Genomic DNA, 11,512 nt, shown 5'->3' with positions numbered 1-11,512 from the left:
CCAAGTACCGCGAGATCCGGCGGCGCGGCTACCATGGCGGCGGCGTTCGAAGCCCCAGCGGCCTTAGAGACCGTGGAGACCGCTATGCCCGCGGAGCGTGTGGCCACGCAGTTCTCGGCCCCGGAGCCAGCCTCCCGGCCGGTGCGGACCCTGCGGACGGCTCACGACATCAGCGGCCCGCGGGCCCGCGCCGGGGGCGTGCTGCTGGCAGAGCCAGCAGACTTCGAGTCGCTGCTGCTGTCGCGCCCGGTGCTGGAGGGCCTTCGGGCGGTTGGCTTCGAGCGGCCGTCGCCCGTGCAGCTGAAGGCCATCCCTCTGGGGCGATGTGGACTCGGTGAGGGAGGGGGCACTAGCGGAGCCAGGAGGGCCGAAGGTGGGGGATGCTGGGGGCGGTCGAGCCATGGCGAAGGCCGGGAAGGGCCCAGGGCGGCTGCCTGCAGGGTCACGACACCGCATTCCGCGAGCCTCTATTTCCCACACTGTCAAACGGAGGCGCAGTACTGAATTTGGAGATATTTAAGGTCCATTCCATTCTGACAAGTGATTCTATGTTTGAGAAAAGCAAACAGTAAGGATCTCGGATAAGATCATCCTGGATTAGGGTAGGCCCTAAATCCAGTGACTAAAGCCAGAAATTGTAGTTACACAGCTTCGCGCCAAGAAATATCAGAGCCATCAGAAGCTGGAAGAGACAGGGAAGAATTGTATTGAGACCATAGAGCCTTTGGAGGGAATGTGACCCTACTGATACTTTGATTTCATACTTCAAACCTCTGGTTCTTAAGCCTAAAGAAGAAAAGAAATGGTAGGGGTTCAGGGAGGAGGCCTGTTTCTGGATATGGCTTCATGCTGTTTTAAGAGTTAAGGGTAAAAACCAAAGTGCCAACGATGTGATCTCTGGAGACCCTTCTAGTTCTGGGATTCGTACCTAAGTTTCTTCAGTCCTAGCTAACTTTTTTTTCTTCTCAGATTTAATTGTTCAGGCTAAGTCTGGAACTGGGAAAACCTGTGTCTTCTCCACCATTGCTTTGGACTCTCTTGTTCTTGAGAACCTAAGTACCCAGGTGAGTTTAGCTCAGATGACCCAAAGGAGGGTATGTTATGTGGATTTTACTACACGTCAGATGAAATACCAGTGGCTCCTCAGAGATAGAAGTGAAGTTGGTGAATGATTCCCTTGAGGCATAGATGACAAGTATACGGGGAAAGTAGACATTGAGGCTATTGAGTGGTGGAGGTATGGATGGGATAGTGACCAAATAGAAGTTTAGAGATTTCTGTTATTACTACATGTTAAATAAAACAAGTCTGCCATGTGTATCAATTTTGTCATTTCTTGAGAATACAAATAGGGATTTTTTTTTATGCTTTTATTTGCTCACCAGATTATGGTGAGGTTTAGCATTTTGCCTGATTTGTGGTAATGAGGTAATTGGCTGTTGTCGTAACTAGGTGGTTCTTAACAGGGACTGTATTATACTGATCTCCCATTTTCTAGATTCAGAGTGTGTCTAAGATGGCCTTACCCAAATTAACAGGAGATTTGGGTTTGGGGATCATTTCTTCAACAAAGATATGTTAAAGATAATATGATTTGCCCATGTTATCTGTAAACAATTATGCCAGGCACTGGGGATATCTTTTTGAGTCCTACCTTATATATTTATTCTGCTGACTTGTTAAAGGTATATTTTATGTTTTGTTTTTAGATTTTGATCTTGGCTCCTACAAGAGAAATTGCTGTACAGATACATTCTGTTATCACAGCCATTGGAATAAAAATGGAAGGGTTAGAATGTCATGTGTTTATTGGAGGGACTCCATTATCTCAAGACAAAACCAGACTTAAAAAGTGTCATATTGCTGTTGGTTCTCCTGGTAAGATATCAGCACCTTTTAATTACTAGGCTTTTAAGTAACTGAGCACTTTTATATAACAATAAGAATATGGCAGTCTTTGATAACTATGGTAATTATTTTGAGTATTAAAGATGAAGAACATTAGATTAGTGAGATATAAACACATGACTGGATTACCAACAGAATGTATAAAATCTCCATTCCTAAGGATGTTTAAGTATGGGATAGGCCTTTGAAAAGAAGAGTATTGAGATGACTTTCAGGAAGCCCTTCTAAGCCATGGATTGGGATTATTCTTTGCTTCCGTATTGTCTTTCAGTCATGAATCACTCAGAATCACAATCTAGCATTCAGTGCCTTACAGCTCTTAATAGGAATAGTGTTTATTTTCCATACATATTGGTGATGAAATGTGAGGGAAGAGTAGCAGATTTAGGCAGGATCAGAACTCAAGATTTCTAATTTGTGGGGTTTAGTGTGTAAATAGAGAATAGTGAGGGTTGGCTCAGATCAGCAGTTCCACCTGTTAAGTAGAGTAACAGAATTGGTTGAAATTTCCACAAATTGGTGCATTGTGAATATTTGAATATGTTTTGTTTTGTTTTCTGGAATTTAGGCAGAATTAAACAACTGATAGAACTTGACTACTTGAATCCAGGCAGTATACGTCTCTTTATTCTTGATGAAGCAGATAAGCTCTTAGAAGAAGGCAGCTTCCAAGAGCAAATAAAGTAAGAAAAATAAGTAACTTGATTATTAAAATGGTGCTCCAAAGTGTCTGTCTTTGGCTTTTCTAAGTGGTGATTACCATCTGAATAGTTTTCAGAGTGTGTGTTTTTCTTTTATTTTGCAGTTGGATTTATTCTTCCTTGCCTGCAAGTAAACAGATGTTGGCAGTGTCAGCTACTTACCCTGAATTTTTGGCTAATGCTTTGACAAAGTACATGAGGGAGCCCACTTTTGTAAGACTAAATTCCAGTGATCCGAGCCTAATAGGTGTGTATAGATATTGGATTTGTTACTTACTGGGTTTGTTCATGATATTCTGGAGCTTTCTTTTGTTTAGTTGTCTATTGCTTTCATATTTGCTTTATTTAGCAAATAGGTTTGTTTTAACAGAAGACTCTTCTTTATAGGTTTGAAGCAGTATTATAAGATTGTCAATTCATACCCTTTGGCCCATAAGATTTTTGAGGAAAAGACTCAACATTTACAGGAACTGTTCAGCAAAATTCCATTTAATCAAGCCTTAGTCTTTTCTAACTTACACAGCAGGTACTGTACCTTAAAAGTCATCTGGGGAACTTATGAAATACAAAGATAGGTGTGGGCAGTATTTGTAAAATTATAACCCTCTGTGTTATTTTTCATAGAGCACAACACTTGGCTGATATCCTTTCTTCTAAAGGCTTTCCTGCCGAGTACATTTCAGGTAACTTCATCTCTTAACTTTAATCTTTGTTGAGTATCCTGACTTGAAGCTTCTCCCAAGTCAGAAGAGATACCACTTTATGAGTTGACTTGTTAATGTGGGGTTATACTGAGTCTTTAGAGTAAACGGAATTTCAGGTTTATTTTTCACTGAGATTTGGTTATACCAATATCCTTGTTTTTTTAAGAAGTAACATGGTTTATAATATAGTAGAAAACTTGAGTTATATCCACAAATAACTGATTTTATAGAAACAAAGTCTTTTTTTGGTCTTAAGATAATCATGTTAAAATTGCTAAGAATTGCTGACTGAATTGACTTTTATGGTCTCTTGGAAGGCAAAACTGATTGATTTTCATTTATTTATTTATGACTGTGGTGGGTCTTCATTGCTGTGAAGGCTTTTTCTCTAGTGTCAGCGATTGGGCTTTTCACTGCAGTGGCTTCTCTTGTTGTGGAGCATGGACTCTAGGCGCGCAGGCTTCAGTAGTTGTGACACATGGGTTTAGTTGCTCCACAGCATGAAGGATCTTTCCAAACCAGGGATTGAATCCATGTCTCCTGCATTGGCAGGCAGATTCTTTATCACTGAACTACTACCAAGGAAGACTCAGAACTGATTGATTTTTGACACAAAGGTGAATTATTACTGCTGACCTAGGAATGGAAGATTTAAAGGAATTTTTGATCAGTGAGAGCCTTTTTAGAGCTTTGGTTGCTATCTCAGCTTAGTTTTTAACCTGTTAGTATAGGCTTGTTTGGTAATGATGTATCTCATGGACCAATATTTGGACTGTAGATCACACTTCAATACCAAATTGATAAGCAGCTGATTAAAGCAATTTTATTTTGCTAAGAATTGTTAAACCTTATATGTAACTTTTAGATATAATGTTTATCTGCAGGCATAGCCTAAGTCACCGTTTAAAAATGAATTTTTAGGGACTTCCCTGGTAGTCCAGTGGTTAAGACTCTGTGTTCCCACTGCAGGGAAGCATGAGTTTAATCTCAGGTTGGAAAACTAAGATCCCCACATACTGCAGCTAGGCCAAAAAATAAAAATAAGAAAAAAATTAAAATTGAATTTTGAGTTGATTGCCTAACTATATTTTTAAAAGATTCTGACTTTAGGTCATAACCTAGATTTCCATATAATGACAGAATTAACTTTGGTTGTTACATTTTTTAACTGTTAAGACTGGGTATTACTATTTCTGCTTTTTGTGGATTTGATAAATGTATATTAGCTTGTTTTATGTGACTTTATTTCTGGATCTTTTTAGGCAACATGAATCAGAATCGGCGTCTTGATGCTATGGCTAAACTGAAGCAGTTTCATTGCAGAGTCCTCATTTCCACAGATCTGGTAAATTTGCTGTTCAGTTTGGGTGACTAATCCATCTGGACATATGTTATCAAATGTACAGATTTCAACTATTACTTTAGGTGGGTGTATCTGACAGGAATACCAGAAGATAATCATATTCCAGTGCTGGGGAATATGTTTTCCTAAAACTGTCTTTTGTGTTTTTAACATTTATTCTTGAAGGCAGTTATTTATTAGAAACAAATTTTCCTTTGCTCCTAAATATCCTCCTGTTCTTAATTTGGCTCTTGGTTACACTAGAATAGTGGTGTGTCCATGCAGTCGTTACTGCAAACAAGCACTTGTTCTTTTCTTCAATTCAAGACTTCCCGTGGAATTGATGCTGAGAAGGTGAACCTAGTTGTAAACCTGGATGTACCATTGGACTGCGAGACATATATGCATCGAATTGGCAGAGCTGGCCGTTTTGGTAAAAAGAAAAAAATTGAGATGCTTTCTTTAAGGGGAGGAAGCTATACTGTGGCAAGTGGACTTGGAATGTCATTTATATGAAAACTGACTTACTACTTAACATTCTTTCGGTGCTTTAGGAACTTTGGGACTGACAGTGACCTACTGCTGCAGGGGAGAAGAAGAAAACATGATGATGAAAATTGCCCAGAAATGTACTATCAATCTTCTGCCTTTACCAGGTATATTTTATCTGTTTCATTTGCTGTTGAAATAATAATGGTAATGATGATAGGCCTAATAAAAATAATAGCAAACATAGAGTATTTATGATGTGTAATGTTCTAAGTATTTATAAATATTTATGTATGTTAACTCATCTAATGCTCACCACAATCCTTTGAGTTATGTGCTATTATTATCTACCTTTTGTAGAAGAGGATATTGAGACAGAGAGAGGTTAACTATTTGCTTAAGGTCTTAAAGTTAATAAGTAGCAGGGAGAAAATTGTAAGCTAATAATATATTTTTCACATGAAAAGTGAAAAATATATTTCTGTTGTATTAACTCCATAGTTTTTAGCCTTCAAATTTGATTTTATTCTTTTATATCAAAGGATGTATCTTACCTTTTATGTTGTGGTGAAGATAATTCTTCTCATGTTCTCCTTTGTTATTATGAGGAAGTATCTTTAATTTGAATGTTTAAGTATTTTCTTTTGATTATAATGAATCATTTATCAAGCTTCTTTTTAAAAATGCCATCTTGGAAACAATGCATGTTTTGAAACTATTAATGATTTCTTGAAAACTTTTTTTAAAAACCCTAAACTCTTGTGTGGAAATATGATTTATATGCTGTACGGCTGACCCTTGAATAACATGGGAGTTGGAGGTGCTGAGCCTCTGCGCAGCATAAGTCCCTGTATAACTCAGAGTCAGCCCTCCATATCTGTATTTCCACATTCACTGATTCGGCCAACAGCAGACTGTGTAGTACTGTCATATATACTGGAAGAAGTCTGTGTATGACTGGACCTTCAAACCCTCAGTTCAAACCTGTGTTATTCAAAGGTCAACTGTATATGTTAATGTATGCATGTTAGTGTGTTCAGTTCAGTTTAGTCGCTCAGTCGTGTCCGACTCTTTGTGACCCCATGGACTGCAGCACGCCAGGCCTCACTGTCCATCACCAGCTCCTGGAGTTTACTCAGACTCATGTCCATTGAGTTGGTGAAGTCATCCAGCCATCTCATCCTCTGTCATCCCCTTCTCCTCCCGCCTGCAATCTTTCCCATCATCAGGGTCTTCAAATGAGTCAGTTCTTTGCATCAGGTGGGCAAAGTATTGGAGTTTCAGCTTCAACATCAATCCTTCAAATGAATATTCAGGACTGATTTCCTTTAGGATGGACTGGTTGGATCTCCTTGCTGTCCAAGGGACTGTCAAGAGTCTTCTCTAACATCACAGTTCAAAAGCATCAATTCTTTGGTGCTCAGCCTTCTTTATAGTCCAACTCTCACATCCATACATGACTACTGGAAAAACCATAGCCTTGACTAGATGGACCTTTGTTGGCAAAGTAATGCCACTGCTTTTAAATATGCTGTCTAGGTTGGTTATAGCTTTTCTTCCAAGGAGCAAGCATCTTTTAATTTCATGGCTGCAGTTGCCATCCACAGTGATTTTGGAGCCCCCCAAAATAAAGTCAGCCACTGTTTCCACTGTTTCCCCATCTATTTCCCATGAAGTGATGGGACCAGATGCCATGATCTTCATTTTCTGAATGTTGAGCTTTAAGCCAACTTTTTCACTCTCCTCTTTCACTTTCATCAAAGGCTCTTCAGTTCCTCTTTGCTTTCTGCCATAAGGGTGGTGTCATCTCCGTATCTGAGGTTATTGATATTTCTCCTGACAGTCTTGATTCCAGCTTGTGCTTTATCCAGCCCAGCGTTTCTCATGATGTACTCTGCATGTAAGTTAAATAAGCAGGGTGACAATATACAGCCTTGATGTACTCCTTTTGCTATTTGGAACCAGTCTATTGTTCCATGTCCAGTTCTAACTGTTGCTTCCTGACCTGCATACAGATTTCCCAAGAGACAGGCATATATATATATATATATAAAAGCAGGTGTGTATATACACACACACACACACACAAACACACACACATACACACACATCAATCAGTTCAGTCTCTCGGTTCTGTCCGACTCTGTGATCCCATGGATTGCAGCATGCCAGGCTTCCTTGTCCATCACCAATTCCCGGAGCCTACTCAAACTCATGTCCAATGCGTCAGTGATGCCATCCAACCATCTCATCCTCTGTTATCTCCTCCTCCATATATTATATAGATACATATCTATATAATATTGTATATATTGTACAATATTGTATATTGTATATATATATTGTATATATATATACAATATAGATATTGTATAGTTATATAAACATATATATAAATGATCTTCTAGAAAATGGGATATGTTATTGAATAAATATGGCAGTGAATATTTACCAATATATTTCACTCCTTTAGTGATTTTTACAAAGCTAGATTAAGCACAGGTCTAGGAGTACTGTGAATTTTAGTAGTTCTGGCTTTGTGATAATTCATTTTATTATCTTTTTACAGATTTTTAAAATTACTCTAAGCTTATGTCCGGGTTTACAAAGTATTTGTTTTTAGAGTAGATGGTCTTTAGGTTCTCTGAGACTATATTTTGTTAATTCTCTCTATAAGTATTGATAATCTTTGTAATTATAAATACAGAAAAAAATTGAAAATTGACATAGGAGGAGTAGGCCTTGTGGTAGGATTCTGTATCATAACATCTAGTGATAAAAAGTTGTCTTTGGTTACTGGAAAATGACATGTATTTGGATCTTTATGAAGTGTTAACAGAGCCCTGAAATTGTGAGAAAATGATACTCATGGTGTTAGATCTGTATTGGACTAGACACTTGTGTGACCACAGACTGTTCAGGTGAGTATCCAGGAGCAGGATTAGGAGGGAAATTGACCTGAATGATAGATCTCTGCAAGCAAGGGATATCATCTTAGCAGGAATCTGAGTTTAGTCAGAGTTTCTATTCAATGAAGAATCAAGAGCCCCAGCTGAAGAATCCAGATCTGAGGGAATGAGTAGTGGGTACACATACATGGAACAGCACCAGCAGTGACAGGTGAGCTCTTTGTAAAGCTGAGGCTCTGTGTACTTGCTCTAAGATGAAAATTGGTCACACTTTGGAAAGACCTGAGTGTAGGTAGAAGCAAATTGTCACACCTGGCTGGAAGAGGAAATTCAGAGGGTTGGAGCCAGTACATTTTTTTAGATTTACAAGTGCCATTGATATCACAGGTCTTTTCACAGTCATCTATCTGTCTTTTTTCCCCTGTGGAGGTTTTTTCCCTCCACCATTGAGGGAGTTGATTTTTCCCTGGTAGAATATAATATAGGGTGGCAGATTTACTTGGGTGCAGAGTTGCGGTTGTAATATTTCCCAGTTGGTAAGCTTTAGGGAGCATGGTCTGTTTTATAATACCTTTGTTTTGCTGCTATGAGTCGTGAGATCACAGGCAGAAGTTGGTGAGAGGGAGATGACGAGGGGTAGGAGAACTGCTACAGAGGCACCTTACTCCTAGAATCAGCTCTTTTCACTGAGAGGTTAGAGGGTGATACTGCTAATGAGTATGGGATGGTCTTGTATATTTGTCACCAAAATTCTTTCCTGTGAGGATTACTTAGGTCTTTTAAAATACTAATATATTAAGCTTCTTAGTATATTGTTAGTGTATTTTGTTTCTTAACTCTTTTGACCATGGAAAGCTTTATTAAACCATTCAGAAAATGCTGGTCTAAAGCAACTTGAGAATTTAATACTTTTTAATTCCTTTTATGTAGATCCTATTCCTCCTGATCTGATGGAAGAATGTTTGGATTGGGATGTGGAGGTTGAAGCTGCCATGCATACATATGGTTTAGCAAGTGTACCTACCCAGCCTCTAAAAAAGCATATTCAAAAAATAGAGAGAACCTTTCAAACTCAGAAAGCTCATGGTAAACACATGGCTTCATCTAGGAATACTTCTATATCTACAGTATCAGTGAAATCAAAAAGTAATACCAAACAAAAACTTCCTGTGAAAAGCCATTCAGAGTGTGGAATCGTAGAAAAAGTCATATCACCAAAAGAACTGGGCTGTGCAGTACAACCGGAAGAGCAAATGAAGAATTCTGTTCAGACCTCTATTGAAAACCCTACTAACAGTCAGCACCAAGTCAAAGAAGCTTCTGTGTCACTCCCCAAAATTCCTTGTCTGTCTTCCTTTAAAACCCATTTGCCGTGTATTTTGACTTTTGCAGAATTGGTGGAGGATTATGAACACTATATTAAAGAGGGTTTAGAGAAACCTGTGGAAATCATCAGACACTACACAGGTCCTGGGGATCAGTCTGTGAATCCTCAAAATGGTTTTGTGAAAAACAGAATTACTGAAGAGAGAGTGCAGATATTGGCAAGTAGCAGCCAGTCTGGAGACTCCGAGAGTGACAGTGATTCTTACAGCTCAAGGACTTCTTCCCAGAGCAAAGGAAATAAGTCATACTTGGAAGTTTCTTCTGATACTCAGCTGAAAGACTCAGAATCTATTCCTATGGATGGCCATATCTCTTTGGAACAGCCTCTGAATGGAAATGACACCCCTAGCCTAGTAGAGTATCAAGAATCAACTGAAATCCAAGTAAAGACAAGGCATAAGGAGGGCGCTAACCATAACCAGAGAGCTAAGCAGAGCCGGAGAAACCTTCCCAGGCGATCTTCCTATCGATTGCAGACAGAACCCCAGGAAGATGGTTGGTATGACTGCCAGAGGGAAACACATCCAAGTTTTTCTGATACATATCAGGACTATGAGGAGTACTGGAGAGCTTACTACAGGGCATGGCAGGAATACTATGCTGCTGCTTCTCAGTCGTATTATTGGAATGCTCAGAGGCATCCAAGTTGGATGGCAGCCTATCAGATGAATACCGTTTATCTACAAGAAATGATGCACAGCACCCAGTGACAGTAGGCTGCCCCTCACACCATCTGGGCATATCAAGTGATTGCCATCCTCCTTGACCTATCGGGGAGTGGTGTATAGTGGCATTTTTTGAGGAACTGGAGAAGTCTTGAGGCTTTCTGCTGGGACATATCTATTTTTCAGGTTGTTTTGACCTAAATCAACCTGATGTAGGTCAAGTGTATTATCTTTTTAAAGAAACTCCCTGGATTAGATTCCTGAAAGAAAATTTGGGGGATGTAAAGCTAAAGGTCCCAGGGTGCCATTTTCTATAAGCCGTTCTGAAAAGAAACACTGAAAAAGACTTATACCACTGCTTACTTTAAAAGAAATAAAAACCTTGAGATTTGAAAGGTAATGCTGGTTTATGTTGTGGAGTTCTTTCCAAAAGTCTTGGGCTGCATTTCCATAGAGGTGTGTTCTTACAGAAAGTTGTAGCATGGTAGATAGAAAACTGCTTCTCCTTTTGGGAATAAACATTGATTTAGACTTTCCCAAGGTCCTTGATTTGATGCTATTTGCTTCCAGTGAAAAAAGAAATTCAGCCAAGTGTGCTGACATGTTTATTGTTCATCTTTTGATGATGATGTCTTATTTTTAAGATTATGGGAGCTGTCTGTGTTTTTGATATGCATTAAATAGCTAAGGATCAGTGTCTTTTGTTTCTCAGGAAAAGGAGCAGCTCTTCATCTTTGTTGATTTTTGGATCCTTTTATGAATCTGATGAAAGCTATAGATTTGTCCCCAAAAGTTTCTCATTCTGTAAACAATTTTTTTTCAAAGGGTTCATAGACCTTTTGAAGCCCATCTCTGGGACCCAGATTAATAGCTGCCTTATTCTGCTAGTTAGTAGGCTAAGGGAAGTTTCTAGCATTTTTCTGAAATTCTGTGTCTATAAATTATGATTTAGAAAAATGTAATTAGAAGTTACATATTCTTTAATTTCTTTATAGCATCCCTTTTATGAATTCATGTTTGGTTCCAAATCCTTTCTGTGAAAGGGATTTGTAGTGAGAGAACCACCTATGAACAGAGATATGTATTTACTTTTTAAAAGGGAAGCTCTCCTTTCCTGTGTACATACTTGTCTAGGCAGTATTAACATTTTCCCCCAGGGCTGTCAGCAAACATCTGCAGCCATTGTCATTAACTGTCCAGCACTCACATAACACAGCCCTAATGGTTTAACTTAGATTCCTGTCATTTTGGGTTGGGCAGTGATAGGCTTTACTTATACATACCAGTACTGTACATGTATTACCAAGTTAGAGTGCATTAACACTGTAAATAGCAAATCCATAATTAGGTCCAGCATGTCATTAAGATGACTTTAATTACACGTTTAAGATCCTGTTGTTACATAATT

General features: G+C 38.9%; 1 protein-coding gene across 1 annotated transcript; it reads left to right on the top strand.

The window, feature by feature from the left end:
* The first annotated feature begins 6 nt into the window (after positions 1-6).
* On the top strand, positions 7-10,504 carry DDX20 (DEAD (Asp-Glu-Ala-Asp) box polypeptide 20). Its single transcript, XM_010830818.1, has 11 exons — positions 7-334; positions 970-1,064; positions 1,710-1,878; positions 2,477-2,591; positions 2,714-2,856; positions 2,997-3,135; positions 3,234-3,292; positions 4,576-4,658; positions 4,983-5,088; positions 5,210-5,311; positions 8,984-10,504. The coding sequence occupies exons 1-11, from the start codon at positions 34-36 to the stop codon at positions 10,147-10,149; spliced, it is 2,478 nt and encodes an 825-aa protein (XP_010829120.1). The 5' UTR covers positions 7-33; the 3' UTR covers positions 10,150-10,504.
* The last annotated feature ends 1,008 nt before the right edge of the window (positions 10,505-11,512 follow it).

This window comes from Bison bison, unplaced genomic scaffold (assembly GCF_000754665.1).
Source record: "Bison bison bison isolate TAMUID 2011002044 unplaced genomic scaffold, Bison_UMD1.0 scf7180017864519, whole genome shotgun sequence".
Classification (NCBI taxonomy): Eukaryota; Metazoa; Chordata; class Mammalia; order Artiodactyla; family Bovidae; genus Bison; species Bison bison.
The sequence above is the reverse complement of the archived record's forward strand: the minus strand, read 5'-3'. Positions and strand labels throughout refer to the sequence as shown.

Coding starts and splice junctions, on each gene's coding strand:
- DDX20 (XM_010830818.1), top strand. CDS start 34: ATGGCGGCGGCGTTCGAAGCCCCAGCGGCCTTAGAGACCGTGGAGACC. Junction 2,857..2,996: donor CAGTGATCCGAGCCTAATAG/GTGTGTATAGAT, acceptor TCTTCTTTATAG/GTTTGAAGCAGTATTATAAG. Junction 3,293..4,575: donor TCCTGCCGAGTACATTTCAG/GTAACTTCATCT, acceptor GGATCTTTTTAG/GCAACATGAATCAGAATCGG.